This window comes from Trichechus manatus, unplaced genomic scaffold, assembly GCF_000243295.1.
Source record: "Trichechus manatus latirostris isolate Lorelei unplaced genomic scaffold, TriManLat1.0 scaffold00046, whole genome shotgun sequence".
NCBI classification, from domain to species: Eukaryota; Metazoa; Chordata; class Mammalia; order Sirenia; family Trichechidae; genus Trichechus; species Trichechus manatus.
In genome coordinates, this window is record NW_004443982.1 from 9,640,851 (window position 1) to 9,662,809 (window position 21,959).

At 37.9% G+C, this 21,959-nt stretch overlaps 1 protein-coding gene across 1 annotated transcript in view; it reads left to right on the forward strand.

The window, feature by feature from the left end:
- EFHC2 (EF-hand domain containing 2) overlaps window positions 1–21,959 on the forward strand; it is a 237,807-nt gene that overhangs the window by 50,310 nt on the left and 165,538 nt on the right. The window contains exon 3 of the mRNA XM_023731842.1: window positions 6,104–6,292. Within this exon, the coding sequence (XP_023587610.1) occupies window positions 6,104–6,292 (189 nt within the window). The remainder of the gene's footprint in view (window positions 1–6,103; window positions 6,293–21,959) is intronic.

Genomic DNA, 21,959 nt, shown 5'->3' on the forward strand with positions numbered 1-21,959 from the left:
ATGGATGAAACTGGAGGACATTATGCTGAGTGAAATAAGTCAATCACAAAAGGACAAATATTGTATGAGACCTCTATTGTAAAAACTCATGTAAAAGTTTACCCACAAAAAGAAACAATCCTTGTTGGTTATGAGGGATGGGGGGGGGGAACTAAATAGATAATAGATAAGTGGTAACTTTGGCGAACCTTAAGATAGTACACAACATGGGGAAAGCCAGCACACCTTGTACAAGGAAAGGTCATGGAAGCTCCATAGACACTTCCAAACTCCCTGAAGGACTGAATTGCTGGGTGGAGGACTGTGGGGACCGTGGTCTCAGGGAACATCTAGCTCAGTTAGCATAACACAGTTTATAAAGACAATGTTGTATATTCTACTTTGGTGAGTAGCGTCTGGGGTCTTAATCGCCTATGAGCAGCCATGTAAGATACTCCACTGGTCTCACCCCTTTGGCAGCAAGGGAGAATGAAGAGGACAAGATACAAGGAAAAGATTAGTCCAGAGGAGTAATGGACCGCAGCTACCATGGCCTCCACCGGACTGAGTCCAGTATAACTAGATGGTGCCCAGCTACCACCACTGACTGCTCTGACCAGGATCACAATAGAGGGTCCTGGACAGAGTTGGAAAAGGATGTAGAACAAAATTCTAACTCACAAAAAAAAAGACCAGATTTACTGGCCTGACAGACTGGAGAAACCCTGAGTATGGCCCCTGGACACCCTTTTGGCTCAGTGGTGAAGTCTCTCCCAAAATTCACCATTCAGCCAGGGATTGGACAGCCTCATAAAACAAAACGGGACTAATGAGGTACAGCAGTCCAGGGACAAGGACTCAAGACAGGAGGGGACAGGAAAGCTGGTGATAGGGAACCCAAGGTTGAAAAGGGACAGTGTTGATATGTCGTGGGGTTGTTAACCATTGTCATAGTGCAATATGTGTACTAACTGTTTATGAGAAACTATTTGTTCTGCAAACCTTCATCTAAGGTACAAAAAAAATTATCTATGTGAGATCAAATTGACAACAGCAACTCAACAGGTTTAATGGAAGCCTAGGGGGCAGTGAGTTGAAGATAATGGTGATGGAATAATTTGGAAAAGGATAGTGAGAATAGCAGCACAACTGAAGAATGTAATCGATGTCACTGAATTGTACATGTAGAAACTTTTGAAGTGGTGTAACTTCGGCTATGTATATTTTTACCAAAAAAAAAGGTCCTCCAAAGTCAAGAAGGGAGAGTGTTGACATGTCTTGGGGTTGTTAACCAATGTCATAAAACACTATGTGTACTGACTGTTTAATGAGAAACTATTTGGTCTATAAAACTTCATCTAAAGTACAATAAAAAACATTGAAAAAAATAAAATAATACTTGTTTCATGAACATGTATAAATTTTTTAAATGATATTGGTCATGTATTTGTTTCATGAACATGTGTGAATTACCTAGGTGATTCATGAAACAAACACTGTGACCAATAATATCATAAAAGTAGATATAAATCTATAAAATTATGTAATCAAATACAGAAAATTAAGTTCTAAGTCCTATAAAATATTCATTATATATTAATTATAAAAATATTCTATAAAATATATTTGTGGAAAAGAAGGTATTAGCTTTCAGATTGGTTACTTAGGGAATAATACTTGCACCTTTTTTTACTGGAGTTCTAACCCAGCTATCTCTAAAAGCCAGTATCAAGTGCTTCCCCTTGAGGAGACAATAAATGTTAACAGGCAGGCACAGTCACAGATATTCTCTCAGTCCTAACCACTGTCCCGTGAGGCAAGTATTATTATTCTCACGTTAGAGATGGCAATGTTAGAGGCCTCTAGAGAAGTGAAGTGAATGGTCCAGAATCACATGGACCATAAGTGGCAAAGCTGGAATGTGAACACCAGGCTGCTAATCTCCTGCTCTATCCTTTCTGGTGTCAAGTTTATACCACTACTCCCTAGTTCTTTTCTTGATTTCCCAGAATCCCAGTGTTTAATCAGTAGATTTAAGGGAGACTAAGCTGGGCAGTACTAGAGCCCTGGTAGTGCAGTGGTTAAGAGCTATATGACTGCTAACCAAAAGGTTGGCAGTTCGAATCCACCAGCTGCTCCTTGGAAACCCTGTGGGGCAGTTCTCCTCTGTCCTATAGGATCGCTATAGGGTGGAATCGACTTGACAGCAATGGTTTTTTTTTTTTTAAGCCAGGCAATGTGGACAAAGAAATATTAGAAACACAATAGTTTTGATTTTAAATACCTTACACAGTTATTTAAAGAGCTGTACAATTCACAAGGTTATTTTTGTCCCTATGACTCTGTGAAACCATTCTCGTCAAGATCACCATGTTGCCAATTCAAGGGTCAAGTCTCAAACCTCATCTCATTTGACACAGTTAATCATGCCCCCTTCTTCAGATGCTTTCTTTACATAGTTTCCATGATACTAAAGTCTCCTGGTTTTCTTCCTGTGTCACCGGCTACTTTTTTTCAGTCTCCTTTTTTAGTTCTACCACATCTCCCTGATCTAACCTTGGAATTTCTTAGGGCTCAGTCTTGGACTTCTTTTCTGTACTATCATCATTCAATCCAGCACTGCCTGGCCCAATCAAATAAAATCTTGTGGGGCTCCTGCTGGTGCTAGGCCTCCATTGATATTCCAGTGGCCTGATGAAGGAGATGTCTAAGATATTTAAATGTGAGGCTCTCCATAACATTGACCTCCTTCCATATTCTATTCCATCTTTCCCTCCTTCCAAACTTAAACTTGTCCTTTTTATCAGACTGGCTGGTCTAATGCCCCTCCCACTAGGTGGCGTCAGCCCAGCTGCAGTGCATCACTCATAACCCTGTCTGGAACACCCTTGCCTCTCCTCTCCTGTCTAATTCAACCCATCCCTCCAGGCCCAAGACAGTGTCCAGTTATCCACTAAACCTCAAGCACTACTACCTCAGCCAATAGTGTATGGTCCTGGTTGGTTGAACTTACTAGAGCCTGGGGTCACATAAACTTAGGTTCAAATGAAAGTTCCACTAGTTTCTGTGTAACCTTGGGTGTGCGGGTCTGCCTCTCTCTGCCTCAGTTTCCTCATTGGTAAAATGGCAGTAATAATACCTATCAAATAGTTTTGTGACAATGAAATGAGATAATGTATAGAAAGCCCTTAGCAAAGGATCCAGCTCATAGTAAGTGGTCAAAAAGTGGTAGCTGTACTGTTTTCTATATTTAAATCTTACCTCATCAGCAAGATTGTGGGTTTTTTCTTCAGGACAGGGGCTGAGTCTTATGCTGATTTTAACTAGTACAAAGCTCAGCATGTAGTAAATATTTAAGAAACGCTTGTTGATTTGACCTTAGGTGAGTTTATGATTACCAGAAATTACTTGCTTTAGAAGAGGGAGCATTGTTAAAAAATTCTAAATCATTCCACCATTCATTTTGACAAAGCCAACTTTAATGAATACCTTTGCCTTGCTCTTTGGTGATTTGGGACTTCCTTGTGGTAACTGGAGTATTATGTGTGACTGTGTGACGGGGAGGAGGAGAGTTGGAAGTGGTGGCAACTGATTCCCTAAACGACAGAGCCAGGCCACAGCACACCATCCCATCCATTACTTCTAGCTTTCCTCCTCCCAGCCTTAGAGCTGGGCTGTTTATCTGCCCACAGCTGCTGTCGTGGTCCTGGCTCTCCTGAGCAGGGCTGCTCAGGCCCTTCCCCATTCTTCGGCTGCCTCTACCACAAAAGGAAATAAGGTCTTTTCGACTCTGCTGTGGCTTTGCCCTGGTGGCACAGTGGTTAAGAGCTCGGCTGCTACCCAAAAGGTCAGCAGTTCAAATCCACCAGCCGCTCCTTGGAAACCCTTCGGGGTAGCTCTACTCTGTTCTGTAGGGTTACTATGAGTCTGAATCGACTCACCGGCAGTGGGTTTGGTTTTTTGTTTATGACTTTGCAAAAGAGGCTACTACCCTGGCTGTATACAGTCCTGGCAAAGTGTTCTTACATTTTTATAGTGCCATAGAATCATGGTTACTGTTTTTGCGACAGTTACTGTAGTGCGTTATTGGCATTTACTGAGTTGGAGCCAAGCATGCTATACTTTCGGCAGTGGAGCAGGGCAGTCGTGAAAAATGAAGCATTGTCTTTTCCTAAATGTGAAAAGCATCTCCTTTGAGAAACACAAGATGATCTGAAACTTTCCTATACAGAAAACCCAAGGAAGAGGGCAGAGTGCTCAGTTTGCCACATATTCACCCCCCCACCCCCATCACACTCCCCCATCAGGCACTGTGAGTGCAAGGGGCTTTATAAACGTTTTATCTCCCAGCACCTCCACCCCCTGGTGATTACTGTTCCCTCTTTACCAAGGAGATGGGGACCCAGAGAAGTTAACTGCCTCTCCCAGATCTCAGTAAGTGGTGAAGCCAGGATGCAGTGCAGGTCTGGCTGGCACCAGAAGCTATGGGCTTTTATTTATATATTCATGTATTTTGGTGTCTTCACATTTAAAACCATAGCTAATAACATAAGGGACATTTATATACCAGCAACTCTACATAAACAGTAAAAGTTTCAGATAAATTGAAGGCCTGGTGTGTGTACCCTCTCCCTGAGTTCACGTTCCTGTCTCCCTTTCCAGAGGTAATCAAATAGCAGAAAAGACACATCAATTATGCTCGCTTTATAAAATGGAATATTACTATGGAGGTCTAAAATTACATGTATCAATAAGGACAAACTAAAAAATAAATGAGCAAAAAAAATAATAAGCTAGTGGAACGACACTTAAAATTTGATAATTCCACACATATCAAGCTTGAAAATACTCAAATATACAGTGTTATTTATGGATAATACATCCATGGAAATGGTAAACAGCAAATTCAAGATAATGATTACCTCTGGAGAGAGAGGCAGGGGCATGAACTCAGAGAGCGGATGCACAGGGCTTCAATTATATCTGAAATATTTTATTTTTTATGTGTAGTTATATAGATATTTGATAATATAATGCTATAATATATAAATGATATGATATATTGTTATATTATCTTGAATTTGATGCTTATTATTTCCATGGATGTATTATCCATAAATAATACTATATATCTTTTAGTGTTTTCAAGTTTTATATATGTGGAATTACCAAATTTTATGTGCCCTTGTACTACTATTTTTTTTTTTTGCTTGACATTTTTGAGATCTGTCCATATTGATACATGTAGTTTTAGGCCTCTGTATTAATATTCCATTTTATAAAGACAGCACAATTAATGTATCTTTTCTGCTATTGATAGACATTTAGATTGTTTCCTATTTGCCATTTTTACAAACACTGATGTAACATGTAAATAATCTGATACGTAGCTCCTTATGCACAGGTGCAAGAGATTTTTAGGAACGGAATTGCTCGGTCATATAGGTCATTGTCAAATCTCTCCTCAGAGTGGCTGCTTCTAATTCCCTTTCCCACTAGCAGTGTATAAGAGTTGATGTGGGTGTACATTCTTACCAAACCCTTAGTGTTATTATCTGTACATTTTCCACTCTTTATCCAGATCACCAGAAAAGGCAGGAGGGGAGTAGGGAAGAGGGGAGCGAGGTTTTACAATTATGAGGAGAAAGTCAGTTCTGAGGAAATTTCCTATTGTTACATTTATTTTAATGAGGAAAAGATTTTATTCTCTGTTTTGGTGAAAATAATGTTTAGACTTCTGTGGAAAAACTGTTACATTTTTTACTCTGAAGTAGAGGATTTTTTTTCCTTTCTGTGTGCATTCTTGGCAAATAAGCAGAAAAGACCAATTAGCAAGCTAATGTTCTAAATGTTCACTTGCAGTAATACTTATTTTTAAATGTTTCAAATAGCACAAAGTATTGGATTTATTCTTACTGCTTTTCAAAGTTTTGAATTTGTTAAGATGAATTGAATTTAAAATGTGAAACAGCATTATGTATAAAGATTGATCATAATTATTTGCCACTTTATATTTTTACAGTGGGAAAAATAAGTGATGGGAAAATGTGTTTACATTTTAAAACAAAGAAGAAAAATCATGAAGCGTAACTTCCACCATTTTATGTTGTCTCTTGGTTCACAGGTAGGAAAGGAGAAGTTCCACAAATCTCAACATTGGGGCTTTTGCAACAATGTTAGGATGCTGGTGAGTGACGAGAAACCTGGAATAGGTGGAGAACCGCTTTTCGGGCAAAAGCTGAAGCCTAAATATAGTATGTATCCTAAAGGAACAGAATCTGATGTACCATCATGGGTAGCTTTTGACAAACAGGTAAGTCACATGACATTGAGAGAAATGCAATCTTAAAATTTTACGTGTACTAAATACTAAATAGATTTGAGAAGATAGGAATCCTTGATGTAAATGTTAAGGCTATGTCTTCTGAAAAGACAAATTCAAGAACAAAAATACCCTAAACAAAGAGAAAATGGTCACTGCTATGCTGTTTCTAACCAGGCATATTGATTGAAGGATACCCAATATTCATCTTCCTTGGCTAATGCTCACCAGCCTTTCTTTCATCTCCTTCTCTGGATAGGATATTCTGCCCTTCTGTAGACACTGAGAGTCTGGTCAGGCTGTCACTGTTGCTTAGTGAGTTGCCATTAATTAATTTTATTTGACTCTAAATGTGGCATTAAGTAGGAACGAAAGATGCCTTGTTTTCTCCATATTAACTGATTCCCCATCCGTATGGACTGAAGGGTGCAGTGGCAAGAATTATAAAAGTGAAGGGAAGAAGGCACCATTATTAGACAAGACTTTGACTTTTGTAATATATATGTCTGTACACATAACACACACACACATATATACAGAGATCTTGACAGGTGAAAAAGGTAATTCATTTGAATATCTTGAAAAGGGACTAAGATCAAAGAAAAAAACCATGACAACCAGTTGTTTCCCTTAAGCCAGCTATACAGATATGCTGTGTTTATCAGAAAACCCTCTATCACTCTCCAAAAATGACCTGTGTTATTAGATTATTTTAGATGCCATAATTAAAAAAATAATTCAGGACTAGATAGATCAAGAATTCAAACCTTTATCATATGATACTAAATTTACTAAGTGTGATTTAGCAGCCTTAACATGGATTGGTTGGCAATGCTTTGATTCCATTTAAAATGTCCTCAGATGTGGTAGAAATGACATATCCCATGTCATCTGTGTCCAGGTAGATTGGTTAGAGCACACATGTGTTTTGAAGCTCATGTCTGACACTTGTGGAATTCTGACAGACCACTGGGAAGCTTCTTTCCTGGGAAACCATGTACTTAAGACATGGGCCAATATTTCTTTTTCTTTGATTATTTTCAGTACCGGTTCAGTACTGGACCCAGAGTTCAGAAATTATTTCTTGGCTGACTTACTTGGATGGATTATACATAGTTTTCTGTTACTCTCAATCATTATTCTAGAATATTTAAATTTTCAAGGGCCAAATAAAAGATTCTGTTTTTACTTCTTGTCTCAAAAAGAGGGTATTGACAATATCTTAACCTAATCCACTGCTGAATAAGTAATGTCGTAGACCACAATGCATTAAACTATTTTCTTGCATTTAAAGTTGAAAATTCATTATATTTAATGTTTTTCTCGATATTTAATATGTGCCTTTCAAGCCTGTTTTGCAGCCTTTTAATTACTTATAAAATTATATGGAATATTTCATGAAGTTGTAATAATTTTAGTTTCAAACTGCTTGAGAAAATGAAGAGCTTGCTCATTTCAGGTCTTAACTAAATGTAACAATTCTTTCAGTTATTTTATTGGTCAGCTATAATTAAATATTCATTGAGCTTTAAATGAGACACTAAGACTATGAAATATTTACGTGCTCTGATGAGATTGTGAACTACAGACCGGATCCCAGTTAATACCCAGAGCAAATTATAAAGCACTTTCTACATTTGTGGTTCAACAAAACAAGTCAACACCTGTTAATCATTTTTCTTAAAAATGAGACATTTTCAACTCAATGCGAGTTTTTGCAATGGCTTTTAATCATAGCAATATATCTAGAATAAACACTCTTCAAACAATACTAAGTAAAAATAAAGATAATTCTTTGGAAAGTGTATCAAAAATATTTGTAGTAGATGCTGCTGGTGCCCTCCCAGACCCACATGAGGGGCAATGTGTCCATTCCCCCAGCTGCTGCAAGTGCTTTGAGAAACAGCTCACACCTGCAGCCCTCTGGAGAATTGCTCTTGGCTGATGGGAGTTGCATCTCCCAGAGACGCCTGGGAGATTACACTTGCCCCGTCCTTCCAAGCTGGGGTTGGGGTGGGGCAGAGCGGGTGCAGCCAATGACTGATGAGTCAAGGGTGCAAAGTTCAGCTTCTTGCCTCCAGGCAGGGCCTTTCTGGATGATTTAGGCTCCATAGCCCCGTGGGCATCAGGCCAAGCTCAGCTTCACCTAAAAACACTTCCTTGTGTAGCTCATTTCCACTTCCCTCACTCCTGTACAGGTTTCTCCCAAGAGTGCACCTTTAATAAATCACATGCATCTAAATCCCTGTTTCAGGCTATGCTTCTGTGGAACCCAACATAAGACCACATTCCAGGTTTTAGCCATAATTCTAACAGTCACCATCAAAATGCTCTGCTCAGGCAGCCCATCAAATTGTAAGCAGAGAAGATACTATTTGCAAGCACCAAAAAGAGCCACGGTTGATTATCCTGCCTGGCCCCCATGGCGGATACTTCTAGCTGTTTTTCCTTTATTCATTCTCCCTTTCATTCTTACAGACAAAACTCCAGTTTTATTCTGGCTGGAAATGTGCCCACTTAAAAATGTTCACTTCCCCAGGCTCCTTACAGCTAGGGCTGGCCATAGTACTGAGTTCTGGCTAGTGATATATGAGTTAAGGTTTATTGGGTGAGTCTCCTGGGAAAATTATTGTTTGTCTAGTAAAAAGAGGATTAGCTGGTACTCTTTTCCTGCCCTTTGACCTACCATTGTTTTCCTGCCTGGAACTAGGACACCGTTCCTCGGGGTGCAGTAGCCATCTTGTGAGCACAACGCAGAGATAAAGGGACCAAGGCATCAGGGAGCCAGTATTCCAGCCCCTGGCTGCCTCTCTATCTGGACTTCCTGTTGTATGAGAAATAGCAGCCCCTATTTAAGAGGTTCTCAACCTGGGGGGGCATTCAGAAATGTGTGGAGGTGTTTTGGTTGTTGTGATGACTGGGAGCAGGGCCAGACTAGGGTGAGGCAAGTGAGGCACTCGCTTTGAGTGCAAAATTTAAGGGGTGCCAAAAAGCTCAGTAATCAAGATAATATTTTAATGCAATGTCTTTACAAAATCAAAATTAATGCAAAAAATCCAGGATGAACAAAATTGCAACATTTTAAATAAAGATGAGATCAGTAACTGAGCCGCCAGAGTCATATTGGAGCCTGAGGCAAAAGGAAAAATCAGTAATACTGATCCTGTCTTTATTAAAATGTTGGTATTTTGTTCATCCTGGATATTTTTGCATTAATTTTGATTTTTTAAACTGCCTCACGCTAGGGTGAGCCCTGACTGGGAGGTGCTACTGCTATTGAGTACCTGGGGCCTGTTGTAGGGGAAAAACATCATAAAGTTTAGTAAAGCAAAAGAAAGTTTTATTCGGCATATATTCAAAAGGGCAGAAGTGGGAAACAGACAACCATGCTGCCAGAGCCATGTCTGTCCAAGTCCAAGGAAATATCACAGAACAGACAAAAGTGGGAAAACCAACAAACATGCAGCCACAGCCATGTCTGTCCAAGTCCAAAGAATATTACAGAATAGGCAAGAATGGGAAAATGGACAAACATACTACCACAGCCATGTCTGCCCGAGTCCAAAGAATATTACAGAGCCATCAGTGTATATTAACATTACAAGTGGGCAAAACCATTGAAAGCTTCACCTGTTCACAGATTGGCTAGAAACTGTGATCCTACATTTTCAATTGTCTTTCTTAACAATCATTGGTACAGGTTTAAGTAACGAGAGTCAGGAGGGTCTTCATTGGTCCAACAAATTTCTATTCACTAAATGCTAATAGCAAAAGATAAGAGTGGAAAGTCTTTCGTGTTCTGTTTGATTGGCTTTATGTGAAAGTTTCCCTAAAAGATATTTTCCAAGATTATCTTAGCCATTGTCTTTATACCTCAGGGCCCAGTTGATGTGTCCTTGTGAGTCCTTGTGAGCCCAGCTCCAGCTGGGTCACAGTCTCTATGCTCAAGGAGAGGGAATAATAACTCCCATATTATTTCCTAAATCAGGCTGAAGTGTGTATTGTGCATTCTGCAGTGGGGGAGGGCAACCCCATACTGGCAAGAATTGTTCTCCCTAAAATGCTAATAATGCCCCCATTGAGAAACTCCAGTCCTACTTGCTTAAAACCCCGGGCATTGGGGGGATGTATACAGACAGCCAGACATAATTTTGCCTGAAACAGCACTCACCCCACAAACACTGGTTATCTCACTGAATTTATTCAAATAAGAGCAGGCACATAGTCACTCACACCAATTATTTCCAGTTGTCTTCCCAGCACCTCTGTGAGGAAGAAGCAAACATGTGCAATTGTCCTCTATAAATGAGGAATTATTTGTAAGGAGAAGTGGAACAGGGGCAAGGGTTCTGTGACTGGGTGTTGGAAGCACTGGTTCTGGTCTTGGTCCTGCCACTAACTATCTGTGACTGTGGCTTAGTCATGTCACCTCTCAGAGCCTCAGTTTTCTTGATTATAATGTGGGGCATGGCTAGCTCATCTCTAACACCCTTTTACCTCTAGTAATCTACACCTGAGACTTGACTACAGTCAGATTCACATTGCTCATCCCAGAACTGAGCCCACGCTCTGGAACTCCTGGCCTGGGGCTCTATCTAATTGCACTAGGCACTGACTGCTTCATTATTAATTTAAATTTGGCGTTTAGCAGTTTTTGGTATGCTGCTGTTGCTACTGTATATGAACTATCATTAGCTGCTTTTATAAAAAGTCAGAATATTTAGAAATACACAGATAACTGAATGTTTTTGTATGACTTTATCTGGATGTTAAGCACCATTTACATAGACACTACAATTACGCTCTCATTTCATTTGTCAATAGCTCCTAGTTAGCCTAATTTGTTTGCCATTTTGCAAGTGACTCATTATAGTAAGTGGCAGGATAAAGGTTGATTTTATGGGGGTGCATGCATTTAAAAATATTATTTCATTTTTTCCATCTATTGTAAACGTAATAATTATGATCAAAACTACTGACCATGGAATTAGAATCTTAATGGCTTTGCATTAATTGACATTGATTTTGTGGTGAACTGATTATGTAGTACTGTATAAATCTCTATGCTTTGAACAATATAAAACTAAATTTTTCAAAAATAATTTTGTCTCTTGGGTCACCTTGATTTTTTTTGGTATGGATTTTTAAGATAAAATCCTTGTCATTTGGAACATTTTAGTTAATAAATTAGGAACTGATATTTGCTGTTTGATTTGTTGACTTAAATTTTAGGTTGATTTTGTTCTGAACTTTTAATCTGCGGAGCCATAGTTATTTATGCTCTTTCCCCCTCTGAATTCAAACCAGCTACATATTTATTTGAAACATTAAAAAAAATTATTTGCCTTCTTTGAGTTTGTATTTGCAGAATTCTGCTCTATGGTAAACTCACCTCTTTGTAACACTGATGGTGGGTGATAGTACAAATACTAGCCATGTAATCTATGTTCTTTTTCTTTTCCTTTTTTTTTAACATTTTATTTTTGAAATAATTTTGGACTCACAAGACATTGCAAAGATAGTACAGAGAGGTCCTATGTACCCTTCACTGAGCTTCTTCCAATAGCATATTACATAACCATAGTTAATTATCAAAACCAGGAAATCCGCATTGATACAATACTATTAATTATAGACCTTATTTGGATTTCACCAGTTTTTATATGCAGTCATTTTTTTTCTTAGTTTGTAGGTCTATGAAATTTTATCACATGTATAGATTTGTGTAGCCACCACCACAAACGGGATACAGAATAGCTGTATTTTTTTAGGATTTTACTGTTTGAGCCTTCTTTTTTTTTTTAATTGAAGTGAAATTCACGTAAAATTCACCATTTTTAAATATACAACTCAGTGACATTTAGTACATTCACAGTATTGTGCAACCACTACCTCTGTCTTGCTCCAAAACATTTTCTATGGATTTACCTATTCTGGATATTTCATATAAATGGAATCATATAATATGTGACCTTTTGTGTATGACTTCTTGGCAAAATATTTTGGAGATTCATTCACATTGTAGCATGTTTCAGTAATTCATTCTTTTTTATGGCTGAATAATATTCCGTCATATGTGTATACCACATTGTTTATTCATTCATTCCTTTATGGACATATGGGTTGTTTCTACCCTTTGGCTATTGCGAATAGGGCTGCTATGAACATTTGAGTACTAGTATTTGAGTCTTTGTTTTCAGTACTTTTGGGTATATTCCTAGGAGTGGAATTGCTGGGTTATCGACAGCAACTAGCAACAACGACAACATGGTCATTCTATGTTTTTAACTTTTTGAGGAACCACCAAACTTTTCCACAGTGGCTGCACTGTTTTACATTCCTAGCAGCAATGTACAGGGTTCCAATTTCTCCACATCCTTGCTAACACTTGTTATTTTCTGTTTTTTTTTATTATAGCCCTCCTAGTGGGTGTTAAGTGGTATCTCACTGTGCCTTTGATTTGCATTTCCCTAATGACTAATGATGTTGAGCATAGTTTCATGTGCTTGTTGTCCATTTGTGCATCTTCTTTGAAAAACTAAGTCCTTTGCCTAATTTTTAAGGGAGTTGTTGAGTCTTTATTTTAATCAACTTAATTGAGGTAAACTTTGTTTTTTAATTAACTTTATTGAGGTATAATTTACATATGTATCAATTTCAGGCATACACTGGGATGAATTCTGAAAATGTATGCATTTATGTAACCACCATCCTAAACATAATGTAGAATATCAGATATATATCAGAAAGATTAGTTTTGCCTGTTCTTGAGCTTCATAGAAATAGAATCTTACAGTGTTTCCTCTCTGGATCTGGGTTATTATTTGAGATTCAAGATTTGAGGCACATCTTTGATGATATGTATATAAACAAAATTTAGCCAATTCATATAATAATCCACCGTGGCAGATTTCTGGGTATTTGTATAATTGTTTTTAGTCTCCTGAATTCATATCCCTTTGTTTTTAAAGATGCTGGTTCTATTTTTCCTAAAAATTATTCTTCTGACCATTTTTAGAAGTTTTTAAATACTTCAAGATGTTAGAATTGTCCGTACCTTTCTACTTATATTAATTATTCTCTTATATTTAAATACCAGTTCTGAGTGTTGTATTCATTGTGCTATTTAGTCTGGTAATAGTTCTTTTAATAAAGAGTATGCTCCAGGGACACATGTCATTATCATAAACCTTTTATCAGAGGTATAAGTAATTTAGGAAGCATGGTTGATCATTCCAGGACATCAGGAATGGGGAGGTGGCAGGGCGGGCAGAAATGCTTTACCGTCATTCTTTTTTCAATGTTGTCCCATTTTCTTTTCTTCCATCCCATCTCTGTCAACCTCCTTGTCCCTTCCCATTCCATTCTTTTGACCATTTTTCTATTTCCTTTTCTCTTTTTTTGGATTTCTGTCTCTTCATCCTTATTCCCTCTCATTCATTTTTATTCATCTTCCATCATGAGTGCCTTCTTTAACTTTCTTTCCTTTCCCTACTTGGTTTTCCTCTGTTTCAGACCTTGGAGTTGCTGATTTCTCTTCTTAGGAGAGTATAAGCATCATCATCATCATTATTATCATTATTATTGCCAGGATCTTTTCCCTTCCGTTTAGCCCTAGGGTTGAACCCAGGTTGCATATGTCTCCCCAAATGGGGCATTGTTTGAAATTAACTCTGTGGCTTAGGTGTCCTTTGCAGAACATGGCCCTCCTGCAACACACCCTGATGGGAGGCTCTTTGGTATAGTAGAGAGAGCAAGGCTTTTTAGTCAGACAGACTGGGGTTCAAAACCTAAAATACCCTTTATTACTTATTTCATCTTGGCCATGTTTTTAACCTCTCTTGGTCTCAGTTCTGTCATCTGTAAAATAGGAATAACAAAACACACTTAGAGTTGCCCAGAGCATCACATGGACAATGCATGTTGAGTGCCCAATTCATAATTATGAAAAGTTAATTCTCATCCTTTGCCCAAATCTTGGCTCATTTCCTTAAGTGAGATGGGTGAGGGAGGGGCAGTGTTCCCAGGGCAAGCTAAGCCTCAGCTGGGACTGTTCCAGTCATCACAGCTGTGCTTCAAGATTCTTGCTTCTTTGGGACCATGGATTCTGGCATATTCTGGAAGAATAAGTTTGGAGATGCCACCACTGAAACCAGTGAGTTCTAGAAAGCAGCCGTTAAGCTATCAATGCATTGCTCTCCCCAGTTGTTCCCAGTATACTATTTATGCTGTGAGTTTAAAAAAAAGTCATCTATTATTTAAACAAGAGATTTATGATGTCTCTTTCATTTTAACAAATTCACTTAATGGTCTTTCAGGTGATAAATAGCTACCATGTGTTATTATTATTATTTTTCATTATTCTGAACAGTCAGTAATAGGCTACTAAAATTGTGTTTACATTCCTCTTATTCAGAAACTCATGCTGGTAGATTTTACACCATGATCATCTAGGTTCTAGAAACTTCATGTAGTTCCTTTTATGTTTAATCAAAATTCTACTTTCTTTGCAATCTACCATATTCTTTCCCTCTTTTTGGCTTAAAACATGAAATCACTTTTGATTGTATTTTATTCTGTTTCTCTTTGGTTCTACTTGTCAATTTTTTCATCTAGTATTTCAGAGCAGTTATTTTTGCCTTTATGTTTGAGTATCAAGAATAAGTCAAAACTGTATTTTCAATTTTGGTCTACTTGACTTTTACAGTCAGCTTTAGTAATTGAAGCATAGGTTCTCACTGGTGTGTAATGGGGATAGTATTATTGATGTGTGTTCCCAACTTTCTCCTCTTCCCCATGCCTTACCCCTGAACAAAATTTTGTCTGCTCACTCACTTTTCCCCCTCATCCATCCTCTAAGGACACTTCTAATTTTTCAGTAGGATTCTCAGGCTTTTGGGGATGTAGGGATGCTGGAGGAGAGAAAGAGAAATGGGAAAGAGAGAGAGAGGGTAATAAGAGAGAGAGGGAGAAGGAGGGAAATGGTCACTGGGACAGTTGTTCCTGGGCCTTCCATTCTTTTGTTTTGTTGAATCCAGGCAAAGAGCAGAGCAGAAAGGAAATTAAAAAGGAATGATGCCAAATTGATGTCATAATAAAGAGAGTGTATGTACAGCGTCTGGGAGAGATTCATAGATGGAAGCTGAGGGTGAGGAAGTACGAGATTTATGAGAAGTAGAAAAACAAGGGAAGGCCTTTTTGGGGAGTGTAGATGTTGAGCATAAACTGGATCACGTTTAGAGTTTCTTCAGAGGTGTAAATAAAGATGAGACGACTTTCTTTCTTTCTTTCTTTATTTTATGGTACTTCAGGTAAAGGCTTACAGAACAAATAGTTTCTCATGAAACAGAGGTACACATGTTGTTTTATGACATTGGTTAACAACCCCACAACATATCAACCCTCTAACTTCTCAAACTTTTTTTTGGTGAAAATACACGTAGCCAAAGATATACCATTTCAAAAATTTCTACATGCACAGTTCAGTGACATTGACTACGCTCTTCGAATTGTGCTGTTATTCTCACTTAAGGTGAAGGCTTACAGAACAAAATAGTTTCTCATTTAACAGTTACTACAAATGTTGCCCTATGACAATGGTTAACAATCTCACAACACATCAACAATATCCTTACTCAACCTTGGGTTCCCTATCACCAGCTTCCTTGTCCCCTTCTGCTTTCTGGCCCTCGTCACTGGACTCCTGTACCTCGTTAGTCAAGATGAGACGACTTTTCATTTGCTATTCATTGCTGGGCCATTTCTTTGAATATATTCCCATGCTGAGACTGGGCCACACTGGCTTTTATTTGAGTTACATGTAACACATGAAATTATTTTTGTTCATGTTTAAACAGATGAGAGAACCACCATCACCCCCTCACCATCACCAATCAGTTGACCTAAGTCCTCTCTCGTCTCCCTCTAAAATCTCACTTCCGCTCATCTGCTGTCCTAGTTCATCCTCTTTCACCGGCCTCTTAGATGGCATCCCTGCCTTCAGTCTGATTTCTTTTCTAGACTGCCCACTCTGCCACAGAGTTAACTTTTGAAAGTATTTAGAATCTTTGACTCCTCTGCATGGCCCAAGTAACCACATTATCTTTTGGCTCTTAGCACCTTTACAGTCTAATTTTCCTCTGCTCTCCCCTCCCCACTCAGCCCTCAGCCACACAGAAAGATTTGTAGAGTCTCACAGACTGTATGCTCCTGTAACTTTGCACATGCTGTTCTCTCTGCTGAGAATGCCCTTCCCCACCTGTCTACGTATATGGTTCTTCCTCAGTCTCTCAGCCTTGAAGACCCATTTCAGATGTCACCTCTGCTGTGACACCTTCTTCTTGATTATTTCAGATGGGTCTGGCACTCCCTCTCCTCCTGGAGCATTTTTATACCCCTATTAGAGTAGCTGCTTTACCCTTTCTCTGTCTCCTCCACTGATCTGGAGTATGGTGGGGATTTTGTGGCAGCTCAGGGGATATTGGTTAAGCTTGTGGCCTCTGAAACTAGGCAGCTGTCTCATTCTATTCCCTTCAGACCTTAGGTAAATGCTTTAAGCTCCTAAACCTTGATTTCTTCTTCTGTAAATTGAGGATCACGGTATTACCTAATTTATAGGTGAGTTGTGAGGAATAAATGAGATAAAGGGTGTAAAAGCACTTAATATGTTGCTTGACCCATTATAAGTACTTAATCAATGTTGACTATTTTTAGTTATCTTTGAATTCTCGGAGCCTGGCACAGTGCCTGACATGTAACAGGCACTCTGCAGTGTATATGGAGTTGGTTTTAAGAAATAATATTGAGTCTCTCTTAATGGCTTTCAGCTTTATCTCTAATGCATTATGATTATTTGGAAGTATCATACCCTGTTGTACAATTATTTGCATATAGTCTTATCCCCCTTACCTGACTGTACAATCCCTGTAGCTGGAGAGATTGTCTTATTGAGTGTTGTACCCGCTACATAGAGCTTTGAACTTTGAAGATGCTCTATAACTGGGTTGGTTTGTGTTACTTTGCCTTGATAAAAGGAGACTTTCAGTATCAAGTTATCTGTTTTTTTATCTCACCTGTTGATGCACTTGTGGGAAGTAAATAATATACTTTGGGACCAGTAGGATCCCATGTACTATAGAAGGGGTCCAGTTTATTAAATAGTTACTGGAATGATAGAGTAGAATCTTTGGATTGGAGGAGAACATAAAGGGTATTTTATTCAAGCATCTTTCTTCTGTCTCTTTCAGGTAGAATCTACCTTTTTGAAAATAAATAATAATATCTCAAAATCATCACATGAAGGAGTGCTTTTCCTTGGTTTTCATATTATTCACTCTGATATATATATATATGTATATATATGTACATAGAAATATGATATATATATATAAATACATATATATGTATTTTGGATGTAGTTTACCAAATGTTTACCCTTTATTTCTTATGTTATAGATGCTATTTTCCTTTTGAATCTTCCATATTGAATATGTCAATTTCTGTATTCAGTTTACACAACTCCATGATTAGCAATGTGGTTTCTGTTGGATAGGGTGACCCTTTTCCTAGTCCTAGTATCATTTTTCTAGGAAGTCTGATTTTAAGCAGTGAATCTGAGCCTTTTCTCTTAGTAATGTGAAATGTTTTTTAATTGCCTTGCTCAATAGACTCCTCAAGGATGTGAAAAAGACTATTTCAGATGTAGTTTTGACAGTATTTTTAAGCTTCCAGCTTTGCATCCTACACTGATTTATATATTATTCAGTATTTTTATACATTAATTTTCTCTCCAAAGCTCTGTAATATGTACACAATTTTATTAATCCTTTAAATAGTGCTACAGTATCCTGGAGTTAGCAAGTGTCAGTTTTCTGATTTTTGCTGAAAGGTTGACCAGTGAACAGAGTTTAAGTGGTTTGCACCAGTTATACGGTTAATTAGTGATAAAGTACAAGAAGAATATTCTAGCATTCTAGCCACATTTCCTTTTATGCATGATAAAGTCAGGTCTTAAGAAGAAGCAGACAAGTAAAGATAAATGTGATGAATGCTTACACTGTTCATACAGGTGAATTTCCTCTTAAGCTGAGCATAAGTTATAAAATAGGTTTATGATGGTAATATTTTTGTAATACAAAAACTTCTTTGGGATAATCCTTCTATAGTTTGTCTTTTTTGTCATTCATTTATTCAGCTTACCTTTATTGACTCTCTCTTTATGTTTGTTCAGCAAGCTGAAATGAGATCAGGTTTGCATAACCTGACTTTTCTAAAAATAAGATGTGCTGATTTAAATCTATTAACAAATGAAGTGAGAGAAAAAGTGAGAATTTTGAGTGAGATTACAACTTGAGCATTGCTGTTTAGATGCAACCCCCCTCCCACCTCCACAATCCCAACTGAAGTGACTGCAAAATTTTAAAGTATGGAGAAACCTGTGTTGGAGGTCAGGAAGAGTTTCCATCTTCATACTGCAAACTCTATAGACTTTCCATTAGATATAGTGCAGATGGGATCGTATCAAAGGAATATACAAACCCAATTAGTAATTTCACTTCTTGAGAAACTCAGGAGAATTGAGTTGGGGGTCAGGGCAACCTGGAGTGTGGCTTCCACTTGGCTTACTTTCACAGCTATTGATGAATTATGAGTGTCACTAGGAGGCCCAGAAATAGTCACACTTGGTGCAAAGCAGGCCTTGCATTAGGGCTTTTCTCTGATGTGGCAGACATTGGCACCATGAAGAACTGGACATACATGCTCTATTTCTGGAATGGAGGCCAAGCCAAATATGAAAGTTTCATATGGAAAAATAGGAAGGTTTTCCTGCTGGGGAATACCCATGGTCCCAGCTCCTTCCCAACTTCTCTTAACATGCTGTATATGAATTTATATCAGCCTGCCCTCCACTGAGAGGAGGAATCTAAGAACATCAGAATAGCTGGTGAAGGGCATGAAAGAGAACCCACCCACCCTATTTTGGGGAAAACACCAGCCTAGATATATTTCTGTTTTTTCAAGAATGAACAAAGAAATCCAACATAAGATTTCTGAGAAGGCTGTGCAACATAAATGGAGGAGAACATGGTATTTAAGAGGCAGAGGAAGAAAAATACTTTTGGAACATATTTTCTATAGGAAAAAAAAGGATATTTTAGATAACATTTGCTTTGTGCTCTGTATTGAATGCAAGGAAAGTAAACAAAACAGAAAGTAAGGAGCTAAAGCAAACTCTTTGAAGCGAGAGCTAGAAGGAGAAAATAGAACAAGAGAATAAGTTAAAAATATTACTGAATGAGACTGTAGGCAGAAATGCAAAGGGAGCTCAATGAAGAAAAGAGAAATGTGTTATGGATTGAATTGTGTCCCCCCAAAATATGCGTTGTAAATCCTAACCCTTGTACCTGTGATTATAATCCCATTTGGAAGTATGTTTTCTTTGTTATGTTAATGAGGCAGTGTCAGTGTAGGGTGTGTTTTAAATCAGTCTCTTTGGAGATATAAAAGAGCACATTAAGCAAGAAAGCAAGCACAAAATGGAGGGGAAGATACATGCCACGTGATCGCCAAGGAACCTAGGAATAGAAACTGAAAAGAGACAAGGACCTTCCCCCATAGCCAAAAGAGAGAGAGCGCCTGCCCCTAGAGCCAGCCCCCTGAATTCAAATGTCTATCCTGGTGGCAAAGTGGTTAAGAGCTACAGCTGCTAACCAAAAGGTTGGCAGTTCGATCCACCAGGTGCTCCTTGGAAACTCATTGGGGCAGTTCTACTTTGTCTTATGGGGTCACTATGAGTCGGAATCGACGGCAATGGGTTTTTAAGCTATGAGAAAAATAAATTTCTGTTCCTTAAAGCAACTCACTTGTGGTATTTCTGTTATAGCAGCAGTAGATTAACTAAGACAGTGATAAAACTAAAGTAGTATTGCAGAATTAAAAAAACAAAACAAAACAAGTATTCTGTGTAGTAAAGGACAAATAGGAAAATGGAGAAAATGGGGTGATGAGTGATGGAAATGGCAATCTGGTAAAATTCTCCCAAAATGCAGAGGAAAAAGACAGATGGAAAAGCCATGAGATAGCTAATAATAGGTTGGGTGGAGAATAGAGCTAATATACAGACATTTGTTTCTAAAAAATGTGTTTCCTAAAGAAATAAATCAATTAAGCATACTATGAGAAAACAATTACAACAAAAACCAACTTTCTGAACTGTGGATAGAGAGATAAATAGCTGCTGTTGAGTTGACTTTGAGTCATGGTGACCCCATGACTTGTTGCCTGGTCCTGCATCATCCGTCCTCAAGATCACTGGCTTGTTTGAGTCCATCATTGTGTCTGTTGTGCCAGTCCATCTCACTGAGGGTCTCCCTCACCTTTGCCGGCCCTCTACTTCATGAAACATGATGTCCTCCTCCAGTGATTGATCCATCTTAATGATGTGTCCAAAGCAGTTGAGTCAGTGTTTTGAGACAGTGTTTTGTTGTGATCTGTAATGTTTTCATTGGCTAATTTTTGAAAGTAGATCGTGAGGCCTTTCTTCCTAGTCTGTCTTAGTCTGGAAGCTCCACTGAAACCTGTCCCCCATGGGTGACCCTGCTGGTACTTGAAATACTATTGGCATAGCTTCCAACATCACATTAACATGCAAACCACCACAGTATGATAAGCTGACAGATGGGTGGTGGTTCTGGACTATAGAAAAACATAAATCTTTAGATCAAATGTTTACTAGATACCAGAGAAAATAACAAAGACCAAAAATTAGACACATCCAGCAATTTTAATTTTAATTTTGTGGATGCCACCAAGCATCTTGACAGTATAATTAGTTTAACTCCCAAAGAAGGAGAAATTGACATTAGAATTCTCTGCAACATAAATGCCAGAAGACAGGGAAGTGATGTCTGTAACTTTTAGGGGAAGATGTTTGTGACCCATGAATTCTAGACTCAGTGAAGTTGTCATTCATTAATGAAAACAGTGGAAAGATGTTCTCAGATACATAATTTCTCATAAATCTGCCATCCACATACTTTACCTGAGAAAGTTGCTTGAAGATGTACTCCAGCCAATTAAGAGATGAAGCAAATTAAGCAATTCAACCATGGTGAAGTCATGAAATAAAAGGATTAGTGGTGAGCAATGGAAACAAACATGTAATTAATTATAAAATATAAAGTTCAAAGGAGAATGTAAATATAAATATTTATTGGAAGATAAAAGAATAATAAAAAATTGATAACAATGAGTTTCAAATGCAAGATAGGGATATAAAGAAAAATATGTTACTTTATTTAGGTGAGTTTTAGTAGATGTTAGTTTTTGGCATTAATACTTGAAATATTGCTTTAAAAATTAAAAATAAAAATTAATAGAGTTAAAATCTCTCTCAATCAAGAGATAAAAAAAACTTGTATATATTATCTTTTTCTAGGATCTGTGAATGTTCTTTGCTTAACTCTGCTTAATAAATATATATACCTTGTGCTTTTAACTATGTTTTTTAAAAAAGACTCTAAGTAAAAATACACGAGAACATTCACCTCGTCTACCAATTGGATGTGGAATTTTACAGTATAGTAATCTTCAGTGAGTATGGGCATGAATTACTTTTATAATCAGAAAAAAATATATGAATTATTTAAAAAGTTATTAT